The sequence below is a fragment of the Mustela putorius genome, unplaced genomic scaffold (genome assembly GCF_011764305.1).
Source record: "Mustela putorius furo isolate JIRA1106 unplaced genomic scaffold, ASM1176430v1.1 tig00003858_pilon_pilon_pilon, whole genome shotgun sequence".
Classification (NCBI taxonomy): domain Eukaryota; kingdom Metazoa; phylum Chordata; class Mammalia; order Carnivora; family Mustelidae; genus Mustela; species Mustela putorius.
The window spans coordinates 15,073,309-15,089,890 of NW_025422010.1; the positions used below are offsets into that span (position 1 = coordinate 15,073,309).

At 36.6% G+C, this 16,582-nt stretch overlaps 2 protein-coding genes across 5 annotated transcripts in view; one reads left to right on the forward strand and one right to left on the reverse strand.

Moving 5' to 3' along the window:
- Window positions 1-11,139, reverse strand: part of NDC80 (NDC80 kinetochore complex component) — a 47,340-nt gene extending 36,201 nt beyond the window's left edge. The window contains exons 1-5 of the mRNA XM_045065414.1: window positions 11,033-11,139; window positions 9,619-9,696; window positions 7,052-7,175; window positions 6,801-6,973; window positions 6,004-6,106 (exon numbers count right to left, since the gene is read on the reverse strand). Of these exons, the coding sequence (XP_044921349.1) occupies window positions 6,004-6,106; window positions 6,801-6,973; window positions 7,052-7,175; window positions 9,619-9,696; window positions 11,033-11,133 (579 nt within the window). The 5' untranslated portion in view covers window positions 11,134-11,139. The remainder of the gene's footprint in view (window positions 1-6,003; window positions 6,107-6,800; window positions 6,974-7,051; window positions 7,176-9,618; window positions 9,697-11,032) is intronic.
- Window positions 11,140-12,790: 1,651 nt separating this feature from the next.
- The window catches only part of METTL4 (methyltransferase 4, N6-adenosine), a 43,774-nt gene continuing 39,982 nt past the window's right edge, over window positions 12,791-16,582 (forward strand). The window contains exons 1-3 of one of the 4 annotated variants that reach the window (XM_004742796.3): window positions 12,791-12,892; window positions 14,301-14,382; window positions 14,715-15,115. In XM_004742796.3, coding sequence (XP_004742853.1) covers window positions 14,723-15,115 — 393 coding nt within the window. In that variant the 5' untranslated portion in view covers window positions 12,791-12,892; window positions 14,301-14,382; window positions 14,715-14,722. The other 3 variants (XM_004742795.3, XM_045065415.1, XM_004742797.3) reach the window with 3 other exon arrangements.

The window sequence follows — 16,582 nt, forward strand, 5'->3', positions numbered from 1 at the left end:
AAGTTAAAAAAAGACCCTTATTGAGGGACAAACAACTCACCAGGAGCTATATAAAACATTACTACCAGAATTAAAAGTTCTTCCAAACTAAGAGATTTGGTTGAAACAGTTTCAACCTGAAACTGTATAGAGGTAACAGAAATGTGGACTTGAGTAATATTTTTTCAGTAAAAGGTAATTATTTTCCAGTATACCACTTCTCTATATAGTGAAATATAAGAGAGGAGAAAAGAACTCAGAAAGCCTGAGCCTGCACCTCTGCCCAAGTAGGGGAGTTAATCCATAGCTCCACCCACTGCTCAGTGTAGCTCTTAGCTCGACCTGATCAGAAAGCCTGTCTAGACTCCTGAAATGCTTCTCAGCTCAGAAATACCTGAGCTAAGAGCCTGGAAGGCAGAAGTGATCATCCACTGAGCAAAGCTAGGGACCTCATTTGGACAATAAACTTGGGGCATGGGTTGGTTTAAGTCAAGACCACAAAGAGCAACTAGAGCCTGTTCTCCTGCTCTGCTCAGGCAGGAGAACTAATTCATAACCTTACCCATGGCTAGTATAGCTTCTGGCTCTGTTCAAGCTGGAAACCTAGCTGGAGCATCTGGAAAACTGCCTGGCTCAGGAGCTGGTAAAGAGAGCTTGGTTGGGGCTTTGACCACCTGCAGAGGAAAGTCAGCAACTCCGTCTGGCCAGAGTCTGGAGCACAGGTTTGCCTCATTAGCTTCCCAAGAAGAATCTTGCCAGCCTTGGGTCTGTTCTCTTCCTCTACTCTGTTAGGGAAACTGATCCATAGCCCTGTCCACTGCTAAACACAACCTCCAGCCCTGTTAACCAGAAAAACTTACAAGAGCTCATGGAATCTCAATAGCCTCCCCTCTAGCCCCAGTTACAGCAATTGAGTGGAGAACCTGCTCAGTGGCTCTGTTTCTGCAGACCCAAGACAACAGCCCTGTTATTCAGGGAGCTAAGCATGCAATTCTCTCTGATTTGATTCCCAAAAAGCTTTGCTGGCTGAGGCTTGATCTGAAACCCCAGTAGGAAAGGGAAGATAATTTATGGTGCTATCCAAAACTGAATACAGTCTCCAGCGCCACCTGACCAGAAAACCTAACCAGAGCACCTGGGAATATGGCAGGAACAGAGCCAGCAGTCTTTTCGTACTGTAGAGTAGCACTTCCCCTTCTCTCCTAACTTCACAGCTTGGGCAGTGACCTTTCCCCAAAAGAGACCCTGATATAAGCCCCACCTAACCAAGCACATTATACATCTAGATACATCTAAAAACCCAATGTGAGCTGACTGGTAAAGAACTGTCTCTAAAAGAGAACCTGTCAAATGTGAAGAGACCACTTACTCAAATGTGCAGGTATCATCATAAGGAATCAAGGATCATAAAAAATAAGGTAAACATGACATTACCAAAGGAAACCTAATAAAGCTCCAATAACTAACCCTACAGAAATGGAGATCTATGAACTAATTCAGAATAATCCTCTCAAAAATATTTACTAAGGTATAAGAACACACAGCCAACTAAACAAAATTAGAAAAACAATGTATGAACAAAACAAGAAGTTCAACGAAGAAACAGACACTATTAAAAAAAAAAACCAAATGAGAGCTGTAAAAAAAAAGGCTGATCTAAAGAATTAAACAGAGAGCTTCAAAAGCAAAGTCAAGGGGCGCTTGGATGGCTCAGTGGGTTAAAGCCTCTGCCTTCGGCTCGGGTCATGATCCCAGGGTCCTGGGATAGAGCCCCACATTGGGCTCTCTGCTCAGGAGGGAGCCTGCTTCCCCCCTACCTCTCTCTGCCTGCCTCTCGGCCTGCTTGTGATCTCTCCCTCTGTCAAATAAATAAAAATCTTAAAAAAAAACAAAAACAAAAACAAAGTCAACCACGCAGAAGAAGGAATCAGTGGGCTAGAGGACAGGACATTTGAAATTATCCAGTCACATAAACAGAAAGAAAAAAGAATGAAAAAGAGAAAAAAGTATATGGGACTTATGGATCATCATCAAATGATATAGTATCTGCATTATGGGAATCTCAAAAGGAGAAGAGAAAGAGAAGGGCATAGAAAGTATAAAGCAACAAAGACTTTAAACAATAAGAGATGAAAGTATAAAGTATAAAAATAAAGTATAAAGCAATAAGAGACTTAAAGCAGTAAGAGATGAAAACTTCCCAAATGTAGAAAGAAAAATGGACATCCAGATCCATGAAGCACACAAGACCCCAAACAGGGCTATGTTGAGACTATTATAATTAAATTGTCAAAAATCAAGACAAAGAATTTTGAAAGCAGAAAGAGAAAAGAGAGAAGTTACAGACAAGAAAACCCCCATAAGGCTATTGGTGTAATTCTCAATAGAACTTTTTAGGGTAGGAGAGAAAGGGATGGCATATTCAAAATATTGAAAGGAAAAAAACTGTCAACCTAAAATACTATATCTGGAAAAACGGCCTTTAAGAAATGAAGGAGAGATATAGACATTCCAACATAAAAGCCGAGGGAGTTCACCACCACAAGACCTGCCTTACAAGGAAGGTTACAGGGAAGTTCTTTGAGTAGAAGCAAAAAGATGCTACTTAACACTGTAAAAACATATGAAGGTAGTGTAAAACTCATTGATAATGATAAACATATCATAAACGTTTTTTTTTAAAGTCTTCTTTTCTAATGTGGTGGTGTATAATTCACTTATGACTCTAGTTTAATAGTTAAAAAATAAAAGTATTAAAAAGAACCATAAATGCAATAACCTGTTATTGGAAACACAATATAAAAAGGTATGTAAACTGTAACATCAATAAGCTAAAATGTAAAAGGGGAAGTGGAAGTGTAGAGTTTATGAATGTTATTGAAGCTATCGGTTTAAAATAGAATGTTTTTTTTTTAATTAGGTTCTACATGCAGCATGGAGCCCAGTGTGAGGCTTGAACTCATGACCTGAGATCAAGACCTGACATCAAGAGTTGGACACTTAACCAACTGAACTATCCAGGTGCCCTGAATGTTATAGTTTTAAAGATATTTTATCTAAGCCTTATGATAATCACAAGGGAAAAACATGAAGTAGATACACAAACAAATGATAGTCAAAGTATGCTGATACCAAAGATCATCACATTTCAAAAGAAGATAGTAGAATAAGGACCAAGCAGAACAAAAGATTTACAAAACAGAAAACTATGAACAAAATGGCAATAAATCCTTACCTATGGATAATTACTTTAAGTGCAAATGGATTAAGCTTTCCATCCAAAAGACACAGAATTACTAAATGGACAAAAATAAGATCCAAAAATAGGCTGCCTACAAGAAGCTCACTTTAATTTTAGAGATACAGACTGAGAGTGAAGGGATGAAAAAATGTATCAGACGAAACAGACTTTAAACTAAAAATGATAGAAAGAGACAACAAAGGTCATTACATAATGATAAAAGAGTCAGTCCATCAGAAGATAAAATATTTATGCAACCAACATGGGAACACCTAAATATATAAAGCAAATACTAATAGAACTAAAAGAAATAACAGCAATACAATAATAGTTGGAAGACTTTAATACTACACTCTTAACAATAGGGAGATCATCCACACAGAGAATAAATAAGTTGCAATTTGAACAACACTATAGACCAAATGGACTCAACAAACATACACAAAACATATCCAACAACAGCAAAATATACATTCTTCTCATGAGTACAAGGAACATTTTCTAGGAAAGAACATTTATGACTTATATTAAGTCATAAAACAAGTCAGTATAATTCAAGTCTTAGTATAATTCAAGAAGAAATCATACCAAGTATCTTCTCTAACCAAAATGGTATGAAACTATAAATGAACAATAGGAGGAAAACTGAAAAAGTCACAGGAACATGAAAGTTAAATATCACTCTCCTGAACAACCAATGTAGCAAACCAGAAATTAAAGGGGAAATGAAAAATTATCTTGAGATCAAAATGGAATCACAACATACCAAGCTGTAGTTAAACCAGTTTAAAGAGGGAAGTTTACAGCTACAAATGCATACATCAAGGAAACAGATCCCAAATAAAGAAACCTAACTCTACACCCCAAGCAACTAGAAAGAGAAAACCAAAATAAGTCCAAAGTTAGCAGAAGGAAGGAAACAATAAAGATTATTTAACTACAATGAAGTTATAAAAATAGGAGGGAAAAAAGTGGAAGAAAATTTTTTTTTTTTTAATATCAGAGACTAAAGGAGGCCATCCTAAGTCTGGCTAAATTTCTAGGACTCTGTTAAGTGGGAAAGATAATTAGAACAAGAAACATATGATGTCTCACTGATTCTTACAATCTCTCATTGATTCTTCTAGTGTTCAGTTCTACCACCTCAAGCAAACCAATATAGCAAGGAGGAAATTTCTACTATATAATAGATTTGGAGGCATCTCCAGAGGTCCCTTTCCAACAGAAGCCAAAGCAGGTACTCCATGAGGTCTTGCATCACTGTGGAAATGCTATCTCCTAACCACTTAAGAATAACATAAGCTGCTTAGTGAAACAAGGGTAAAGCGTTCCATTGACAAGAGGAGTATTTGGTAGTGGGAAAAGAGAGGTAGTTATCCAACATCCATGGATATCACTGAGGAGAAACAGATTGAATGCACAGACATCATACATAAAGTTCAATAAAATGTGAGGTGTATTAATGGACTTTGTCATTGGATTTCTACTCTTATCTTGACAATGGTGGTGCTGAAAGTACTGAGATGTCTTCTGGGTCAAAATCCAACCACCCAGTGCCTGCCTGTATTTTGTCAAGGGATTTCAATTGCCAAGAGAATGTCAGGAGGACGGTGTTAGTTTTAGGGATTTTAGGACTAAGGACAGGAAACTCAAACTATAAAAGGAAGAAAAAAAAACTATAAAAGGAAGAGACTAAACTAGACTAGATAACAATTTGTATTTCTCAATAGTGAAAATACAGCACATAAGTCAAAAGGGAAAAAAAATCTGTACCATATCCATACAAGCTAACTACTCCAATCTGACTGTTTTTGATGTTCAAAATGGTGTTCCTATAAATCATTAAGAAAATAGAAAAATGGCAAAAGACACAAATAGGCAGTTGTAATAAGTGTGAAATATGTTCAAGTTGAGAAGAAAAATTGCAAATATGAAAAAAATCACATTTTCACTCATTCGTTTAAAATATTGATAAATATAAGCAAAGGTTTTATAAAGGTTATAAATAAAGGTTTTATAAAGGTTTATAAAGGTTATAATTATAAAGGTTAAAATTAATAAAAGCAAAAAAATATATATACATAAAATATGGCAAAAAAGTCCACAAGAAATAGTAATGACAAACCATATAAAAAGACAATTCCTTTTATAACATATATATGTTTAAGCTATTTTTTTCACCTTTCAAATGGTAAAGATTTTAAAAGAATGATGTAGATGCCATGGGGAAAGGCATATGCTCACATTGTTGAGGAGCTTTTAACTGGTGCAAGTTTTCTGCAGAGAAATTTGTCAATATACATCAAAAGTTGAAAGAAAAAAACCTACATACTTTGCATAGCAAAATTGTATCTTTAAAACTACAGCCAAGGAAATGTTTTAAATTGTTGTCTCTGAGTCATGGGATTATGGGTATATCACTTTCTGTGTATTTCTGTATTTTCCAAAATTTTTTTCAATGAATATGAATTTTAATTAATAAAGGGGAAAAAACCAAAGTAATGTTATGTATATAATGGGGGAAATAATTTCCTACTTTTTTTTTTTTTTAAGCTTTAAAACCTCATGAAAACAAATAATTTCCTTGCCAGTGTGGTAATCCCTTACTCTCACCTCTAGAAGCATTTATTAAGAGTCTGAAGTACTTAAAAGCAAATGTGCTTTGGAAAATGAAAACAGTTGCAAACTTTGAGATAACTGGCAAAAGACATAGAGAAATAACACTATCATAAGGAAAAAAAAAATCTTTCCTACATAAAAAATTAAAATGAAAAACCAAATACCTTGATGCAGTCTATCAGCCAAACCAAGGCTGCCACAATGTGTGGCCATGTATGAGGGGCACCCACTGTATACATGGAGCTTTTGGATAATGCAAAAGGATACCTATGAAAAATTAGAAAAAAAAATAGAGGCCAACAATGTTAATTTTGTGAAAATAAGGCTAAATTTGTCAAGAAGTTACATTAGAAATATTCCACATATATACCCACAGTCTTGACTTATTTAGAAGATATTTATTAAGGTTTCATCCTTGGTCGTCTTATTTTGAAATGAGATTTCAGAATCTCATTGGTTTCTTCTCTGCAGATTATTTCATGCATGTATACCTAATACTGTAGAACTTGATTTATAACCAGTATGCTGGCCTTCTCTCCTAAGATTTTTTGTTCTCTCAAATTCAATGTACTCCAAATAAGCTACATGTGTATACTCTTCATCTTCAAATCCATTCCTTCCCATGTTTACTCTACATAGCGATTCTCGACTTTACCCACCCCATTTTCTCCAGGCCTCCTATCCTGTCTTTTTTGCTTCTATAAAATCTGTGGTATCCAGCCCATCCTATCTATTCCTCGTCATCTCAGTATTTGGAAGGCCTTATGAACTATCTTCTACAGTTTTGCAATAACCTTCAAACAGTGGTTTTTCTTGCCTTTTAAATTTATCCTAAGATATACTGCTCACAGTGATCTTAAATACAGGATTTTTCTAACTCAGAATCTTTACAAATTAATTGACTCTGATTCTTCTTTGTGTTTCAACAATCTCTCTAGGCTAATAAATATAACATACAAACCCAAGATCTTTAAAGATTCTTGGAACCTCTTCTTCAAACTTTGTGTCAGGAAGTTCATATGAAGGGCACAGGAAGCCATAAAGAAAAGTGAAGATCTTTAGGAAGTCTTTAACAGAAGGAGCTTGTAGAGATTTCATGGATACGCTATATGCATAACCATTTTCTGTAAGAAACTACAAAAATTTTTATGAAACATCAAACACTTTATAATAGAAAAATTATTGGGAAATACTTAAGAGAATATAAAATACCTCACAGAGTTGTCGAATACACTGCTGAATGAATGCTTTGTCATTAAGTGGTCGTGGGTCCTTGATTTTTTCAGAACTGGAAAATATACCAAATTGACTATTCCGGGATCCATGTCCACTAGTTCTGGAAACATAAAGAGCCAGTCAAAAGTATTTCTGGCAGTGGTCAAGTCTAAATTATTTCAGGTGATCTTGTATTTTCCTAGCAGCAACAACATCAAAGTTCAATTCTTTTATTCAAAGCAGAGAAAAAGGGCAAATCATGATAAGTATAAAATGAGATGGGAAGAAAAATGCACTGTGGTACTTTGCATTCCTAACACCATCACCTAAGAATGTGCATTTTGAGTCCACTAGATCTTCTGTAAAACCATTCTCCAAGTTTATTCAGTAACCCAAGTCCTTTCGCCATCCTTTTACGATTGCTCCTTCACTCTTAACCCCTTCATTTGACATCATTTCTTGTGGGAAAATTGCTTTTGAGATGTTAAAATAGGTGGTGTATGCTTTTTCTCTTGAATATTTTTGTGTCATGCAATACTATGTATCTGATTGTTATTTACCATAAATTTACATGGTGCAACTTTTTAGTCATTAACGGATGCAACATATATGTTCCATTCTAAGCCTTCCCCACAAAACAAAACTTTATATTTTTATAATGGTTCCTTTTGCCTAACTTTGTAGCCTGATTTGGCTAACAACTGTAGCTTATTAAATACCCTTAGAATAATAATTTTCTTTATTGAACATATGCCACAAAACTGAGATGCAATGAACATTGGTGTAATATTTGAACTCTGTTCATCAGAGATCTATTTCTCCCTGCAGGTTTGCTTACTGCTTTCAACTTCTCTCCTGCCAAAGCTCTAAAAGTTCTTTAGCTTGGGCCCTCTCATTCCACAGCCCAGATTAGCTATTTTTTCCCCTGAGAATTTGCTAATTTGAGAACCACTTTTCTACATACTGTTATTACTTATTTTTTTTTCTTTTTACTAAAAGGAGTACATGTATAGACTCAGCTGTTACTCTACACAAAACTGCACTATTAGACATCTTTTTAAGTTAAAAGAGAATACCCTAACCGATCAAAATACTGTATCATTCAATTTATAGCTTAAGAGCACAAGGCCTAGAACCAGAGTTTGTGGTTTCAAATTCTTTCTCTTGTTTCTAGTTGTATGACCCTAAATAAATTACTTAATCTCTCTGTGCTTCAATTTTCTTTTCTGTAAAATGGATACAATAACAGTGTCTATTCACAGGGCAGTTCTGAGGATTGATTAAAAGAGTAAGTACAGACAAAATACTTAAAACAATGTCTGGCTCAGAAAATGTTAGATTTTTATAATAATTACCATTATCTCTGAGGTTCACCACTGAGGGAAAAGTTACAATACAAAAATGTCTTAAGATTCTTCATCAGCAGGAATGAATACCAGAAAAAGCTTAATTTGGTTTAAAGGCAAAGACTTTTGTAATGTAACAAACATTTCATCTCTGAATAATTTCAAAACAACTGAACAGGTTTGCCTTAAAACAGTTATATTTGGTTTTGGTGAGATAAAAGAACAGATTATTTTTTCAGTTTGGGGGTTTATCATTTCTTAAAAAATTGATCAATTTTACTGAGTTGTAATTTGCTTAGAGTAAAATGTATTTGTTTAAAGTGTCCAGTATGATGAGGTTTGACAACATATACACACATGTAATCTCTGCCACAATGAAGATATGAAGATATTGAACATTTTCATCACTGCAAAAGTTTTTTTACTCTTTAACAATCAAGATTTGCCCTACCTTCAGCATAGGCAACCACTGATCTACACTAACCAGTGGTTCTCAAAGTGTGATCTCGGAGATCTGAGAAGTCAAAGCTATTTTCATACTGAAAAACTAAAATAGTACTTGCCCCTTTCATTCTCATTTTCTCATGAGTGTACTCTGGAGTTTTTCAGAGGTTGGCTATTATGATGTATGATATTTTAACAATGTGGAAGCTGATATGAGAAGCTAGCGATCTTCTATTTAGCCAGACATTAAAGAGATTTGCAAAGATGTAAAACAACATCACTTTTCTTACTGAAATAGTTTTGTATTTGGAAAAAAAATATATACTTGTGGTATTTTTGTTAACATGTAAGGGGTTATTATTATTTTACATTCAATGAATGCATAATTAAAAACTTTTCAGTTTTAATATCTAATATGATTAATATCCATGAATACAGCCCATAAAATAAAAAGCTCTTTGGGATCTTAATATTTAAGAGTATAAAAAAGCCTGGGCCTAAAATGTTGAACTAGATGATGGTTCCCCCAAATTTAAAAATGCTATGATTCCATACTATCTGAAAGCTAGGTATAGAATTTTTAATCTCTTCACTTATAACATGAAATAGTGGTCTGAATGTGCTGATAGATCTATTAGCACTATCTAAAACAGATATAACCATTTCATCATTTAAAACGGAAAAAAGCTAGCTTATAACTTTCTTTTGTAAGAGATCATGCCATCCAATTTCTTTTAGAATCCCTTCATTAAAACTAATAAAAAATATCATTACCTTTTACCAAACACAGAGACTTTTCTTTCAGATGTGGGTTTGTTTATATTCAACTTTCCAAAGGTTGGTTTCTCTTTGCTTTAACAAAATGAAAAAGACAAACTTTAAAAAATAAATATAAAAAAATTAGTTTAAGAAATTTTTGGAAATACGTTGGAACTAGCACCTCTTTTCTGTTACGTATAAAAATAATCCAGAATCATGAAAGAAATATATTTTTTAAGATTTTATTTATTTGACAGAGAGACATAGCAAAAGAGAGAACACAAACAGGGGGAGTAGCAGAGGGAGAAGCAGGCTTCCCACAGAGCAAGGAGCCCAATGTGGGGCTCGATCCTGGGATCATGACCTGAGATGAAGGCAGACACTTAATGACTGAGCCACCCAGGGGCCCAGAATCATGAAAATTTTTAGTAGCAATCATAGCTGTTAAAAATGGTATAGGCTAATAACATGCACAAGTACTAATGCTAAAATGTTAAGAAGAAAGTAGAAAAAACCATTATCTATATTCTCATTTCAATCATTTTAACGTATGTACATTTATGGATAACCTTAAAGAAAAGAATTTAAAAATGGGTATCTTCAATCATATAGGATGATAGCTACATTTAACATTTTTCTTGTAAGGCCTATTGTATCAGAATGCAGCTACACCTAAGAACATACATTATGTAAATAACAAACCCAAAACATTACCAGTGACAGCTGTTTAGTTTTCAATATAATTCCAGGCATAAATCTTTAAGTGTACGTAATGTGTAATAATACAAAAAATTTCTGATTTCAGAAGTTAAAGATACAAATAATTCAAATTTCTAAAAGTAGCTGAGGCTTATACAATGTAAACCTAAGTAATTTAAGTAGAGTTAGCAAGTAACTTGTATCTTGGTATCACAGGGTTGATAAAGCCCTCAGTGGCTTACAAACAGCCTTCTTTTAATTAGAACAAACTTAAAGAGAAAAACTTGTTTATGATAGTATAATTATATACCATTTTCCAGTGAATACTAAGAAAACAGTTTGGAGAGGTGGTTCTGTAGGCTCTTCTAAACCACAGCTTATCATCAAGCAAATAAGTCATAACTCTGGTAAAGTTGGATATACTTCAGTAAATTCAAAGTTCTAGCAATAAGCTTGAATTAAGCAGGTCTAGAATAAAGGAGGAAAAGAAGAAAAAATGCTGAAAGGGAATTAACAGTCCTTTTTAGGAGTTGCTGGGCAAAGGTTGTAGCTTTGGAAATTTAAGGAACAAATGAGATAAAACACAATTAATAATATGCCAATTTTTAGCTTTCATTAACCCAAATTAGGTACCAATGTGAACAAACAAGATTCATCAGAACATCATAGTAAACTTTTATATTAATCATCTTCACAGATTTTTTTGTCCAAGACAGGCACGAGGACTTACGTTTGTGGGGTATGGAGGCCTTGTTTATTGAGATCCTGAGACCTTAACTCCTGCATGGAGAGTCGGCCAGCACCACCGGTGGAAACTGAACTGCGCTTCATGCTTACCACCTGCATTCATGAATGAATTCAGTATTAAAAAATCTTTCCAGATACAGATGCTTCAGTAAACACCAGCTGTTATCTTCATCCCCAAACAGAAAGCAACCGAGCATTGTTTCTTCAAGATAATCTTTCCCTGGGCCCTCTTGTTCATATAACGTGAAGCCCTCATTTGCAGGGAATGTGTATTTAACTTCTTTTAAAAATATTCAACACACACGAATATTTACTAACTGCCTACCATGTACACCCGAGTGTGCAAGGCAACTGATAAATAAGGTTTAATTCCTGCCTTGACACATCCATGGCAATTAAAGCCCTGAAGCCTAACCCAGATCACCTTATTGCTGTTGGCTGCGTCTTTTCACTGGGAAAGTCAGAGGCTACCTGACAAGAACTACCTCAAGATGTTTCCTTGGGGCGCCTGGGTGGCTCAGTAGGTTAAAGCCTCTGCCTTCGGCTCAGGTCATGATCTCAGGGTCCTGGGATGGAGCCCCACATCGGGCTCTCTGCTCAGCGGGGAGCCTGCTTCCTCCTGCCTCTCAGTCTACTTGTGATCTCTGTCTGTCAAATAAAAAAAATAAAATCTTAAAAAAAAAAAAAAGATGTTTCCTTTACTTTGGTCTTAGAGAATACAGCTGTTGTTTTCTTTTCCTAATGTCCATCTCTCTTGCTCTGTCTTTAATCCACTGTTTCCTATTTATATTTAATTAGTGCCCCTCTTACTTCAATCTCCCTTCCAACAAGGATCAATTATCTGGTCCACAAAATGGTCTTCTTATTTCTCAGAAAATTAACATTTCTTTCATCTCTACTGAAGCAGTTGTCTCCTAGAATTCTCATGACTGCAAATCTTTTGGTCCTACCTCATCTCTGTGGCATTAGACACTATACACCTAGATTTCTCAGGTCCTGTCTTGATTTCCAGCCCTGTGGACATTTGTGGGTTTCCTGTCACTTCTCTAGGCTCTCCTTTGTTTTTTAAACTGATCACATTCTTTCCATCTTGTTCTGCCACCTATTTCTTTCACATCTTTATACGTTTCTGCTATGCTTTCAAATTTCCCACTCACCTACATGTACATTCCAAATCTTCACTTAAAATGTAATTTAAGATTAAGATTTCCCTACACACCCACTAGGACGTTACACTAGGATCTCAAACGCAACACCTCAAACAGTTCTTCATCTTGGTCCCTCCTCTCCCTGCTCCCATCAGTTCTTCCCCTTTCCTCCCTCCAGACTCTCTGCTCCCCACCAGAGTGCCCTTAGGTCTCCCTCTTCTCCCCTGGAAGTCACTGTCAGTTGAAATTTATTGGACTCCGGGAAACTTGCTCCCCGTACAGACTCGGCCCGGAGGAGGCTTCTCACAATGGCAGCCACCAAAACGTTGCTCCTCAGGGCCTCTAAATCTAAGCTGTTAGCGCCATCGCTTTCTCCCTTAGAACAGTTCTGACGGCATAAAATTAACTCAAAGTCATTAATTACCTTCTTCCAGTTTCGTGACTCAACCCAGGGACCGAATTCCTGTAACCTGTGCAACTATTCACCGGGCAGGACAGCAGCCGCGGAAACAACCAACTCCTCCCTCCACCCGCCGTCGCAGTTCGAATTTTAAAATCTCCGCCAGCGTCTACGTCAACACGTACGTCGAACGCGTGCACAACTCTTCCGCGCCTCTCCCCGTCGCGGGAATTGTGCGTATTGCTGGCCGCCTGCCGCCTCGGTCAGCACACTGGTCAGCACACTGGCGTCTCTAGTAAGTGCAAGCGTCCCCTACAAAGTCTGGTCCGATTTCTAAAATTAGCGCTGAAGACCTGGGCGCTCTAGGTCTCTGAGGAGCGGGTGGAGAGCTCCAAATCGCCCTGGAAACGCTTTTTCCGTACAGCAACATGGCAGCGCCCGTTGACTCGTAGAAAAATTTCTTTGCTATGAAAGTAGCGTCTTTCATGACCACTCCTTAGAGGGTTGCTTCTTTCCTGATGCAAGTCTGGGAGACGTCGTGCAGTTTTTCTGACAGGGGATGCGGTGAGGTAGGAGATGGGGACTGTTGAGGGTGGGTGTCACCGGCTTCGAGGATCTAGTGTGGCGCCGCGGCCGCTAAGGATCGGGTTCGCAGTTTGCTCGCCAGGGTTTCACGGTCCTCTAGTGGTGGCCAGAGACTACAGCTACGAGGAACCCTAGAGGGTAGAAGGTGGGTTTGGTTGTGAGGGGGAGAGGTAGAAGAGAAAGGATTTAAGCACCGTAGTGTACTTTGTTAAAACAGAACTTCCCTGCTTCCCTGAGTTTAAACTCAGAGACGTGTACTGCCCAATACCCGGAGAGTGGTGGCTTTGGGAGAAAAGCTTTGAGCCAAAGTCTGCATACTGATTCTTGGAGCAGATTTGCGGTTAACGAATTGTAATATTGGGCATGTCATCTTTTCTGAGTTTCAGTCTTCTTGACTAAATTTCTTGCTCTCATTAGCCATTATGTTACCGCAAGTGGTGACTCTGAAGGGAGGACCAATACCAGGATTACCATCACTAATAGCATTTGTTTGAGCAGTTGCTGTGTGTCAGACACTGGGCAGCACTTAAGATTATCTCATTTAGTTCTCTAAATTGCCTTCTGAGATATCATAAAAAATGGATGAATTTGAGACTCAGTGAGATTAAATAACTTGTCCATGGTCACACTGCGGACACTACATGGAGTTAGAAGTTTGGATCTAAATGCTCTCTTACTAGCTGTAGTGTTAAAACACTTATTCTATCCTCCTCTTAAGTTCTTCATTATACTACATTTAGAAGGCAATACCCAGAACTTTATCCCCGCCCCCCCCTTTTTTTTTGTAAAAAGGAGGTTTTGAAAAAACATAGTTGCTGAAGGAGGACTGCTCAGAACCAATAACCTTGCAATTTTGTTAGGGTTTGGTACTTCTGATATCTGTTAAAATTGCCTTGTGCTCTGCCTAGACCAGTCTTTCATTTTGTTTTTCACACTCTTATGGTAGCAGTGGTTAAGTGTGGCAGTGTTGATGGGCTGGCTTGTTATGGCAAATGTGCTTTGAAAAAACAAGGACTGATCTGCTAACAACTCCTCTGGAAATTATGTGACCTCTCTAGGTTTATCTCATTAAAAAGGGTGAATTCACATAGGTAATGTAGTATTCTTTGCTTTGACAGAACACTCTCATCTTTAAGAATTGAGTGACTTCGTGACTTGGAGGATGTGGACTTAGTGGCTGGATTCAAAGACGAACAGTAGGTTGTATGGAGGGCCCAGGAGGATTCAGTTGGGATCCCAGAAATAAGATCATGTTTTAATGCTCTTTTGCTAAATTGGCTGAAAAGTTTGAATTATCAACCCTGTAATTAAAAGTTTATATTAAAACATTACATTTTCCTTAACATATCATGACTCTCAAATTCTCTTTTGTGTATATGTTAAGTTTATGTACATGCGCATGAAATTACCTGTGTATGTGAAGTATATTTTTATTGAAATGCAGGACATTTAAGAAGTTAATCTGGAAAATCGGGTTTTACATCTAGACCCTCATTTCCAGAGTTGTTTTTTTTTTCCCTTTCTTTTTTAAGAGAAGAGAATGTCAGTGGTGCATCAGCTCTCTTCAGGATGGTTATTAGATCACCTTTCTTTCGTTAACAACATAAACTACCATCTTCACCAACATCATGAGCCTTGTTGCAGTAAAAATGAACCGACTTCATCTGCCCACTTTGATCCTCTTCAAAAGGATTCTTTGATGTCTTTGGGAGCCTCTGCTACATTTAGTGCTTTTGACTTTACCACTAAACCAGATAATGATGCCAGAGGAAATTGTAAAATCGTCATACAGAGATATGTTTTTCGATCTGAGCTATTTAATGTCACCAAACCTTATATAACCCCAACTGTTCACAAAGAATGCCGACAAAGGAATGAAAAGGAAGATCCAATGGATGGTGTTAAAGAAGAAAACTGCATTTCTATTGGGAAGGTAGAAAGTTTTAATACATTTTTATTTTTCTATAGAACATGCAGAAGAAGTTTATTATTCCAATATCTTAAATATCTTACAACTTACTAAGTCTAAAAAACCGTAAAGCATAGGAAGGCTTTAGTTATAGCCAATATAATTTTTTTTTAAAGATCTTATTTATTTATTTGACAGAGAGAGATCACAAGTAGGCAGAGAGGCAGGCAGAGAGAGAGAGGAGGAAGCAGGCTCCCTGCTGAGCAGGGAGCCCGATGTGGGGCTCGATCCCAGATCATGACCTGAGCCGAAGGCAGAGGCTTTAACCCACTGAGCCGCCCAGGCACCCCTAGCCAATGTAATTTTTTAAAACCTTTATTTACTTATTTATTTGACACAGAGAGAGAGATCACAAGCAGAGAGGCAGGCAGAGACAGAGAGAGGGAGAAGCAGGCTCCCCGCTGAGCAGAGAGCCCAATGCAGGGCTCAATCCTGGGACTCTGGGATCATGATCTGAGCTGAAGGCAGAGGCTTTAACCCACTGAGCCACTCAGGCGCCCCAAGGCAATGTAATTTTTAACTCTTTCCTAATGTTCTACCATTCTTAGAAGACCAAATTTGCATATTTCAAAAGTAAGCAAAGTTTGCTCAAAGGTGAATGCTCTGTAAATTAAACAAACCAACAAAACCAAAAAGCCCTTTCTGCTAGTCATTTGTATTAATTGCATATTTTTAGAGCTGTTTTTGTTCAACAGTGTGCTGCTTTGTCTGAAAAATCCCAAAGCAGTTTATGGATTTTGGGAGATTCTTAGAGACCTGTCCATTGGGGATAAGTTCATATAATGAAGTTTGCAGGAAGGGTGATATTTCATAAAGTTTTTAATAATAAAAGTAGAAAGCTACTATAGGAAATTGTGTATGTTCTTAAAGCATATGTATTTGTATATACACTGTTGCAGTCTTTTGGTGAAGTTTCAAGAATGCTATACTCAAGATCAAATTAATTATGCTTTAATAATTTTTATGTTTCTGAAGAGTTCAGAAGTGATTATACAAAGTCCATTTCAGATTATATGAACATTTTCTTTGATAGAGTAGGAGTAACTTTATTACTCACACACAGATATTTGAGATCTTTCTGTGTGCTGTTGTACATACAGGGATGAAACAAGATAAACAAAGTTAGTACCTTCATGGATCTTATAACTGAGATCCGTGAAGAAAGATATTAAATAAGAAAGCATGTTGAGAATTAGAATAAGGAAAGTAATAGGGGTAATTTATTATATTGTTCTTGTTTCCTGAAGTAGGACTTTTAATATTCTTGTAATTTCTTCCATCTTTCTTTTCCTTTGGACAAATATTTATTGACCATTTGCTGTGTGTCAGGCATAGGAAAGAATATATAATGTCTGAGATTTCAGTGAAATATTACATGGATTATCAATACTATTACTAATAGAGGAAAATAATAAGCATTTGCACTTCACT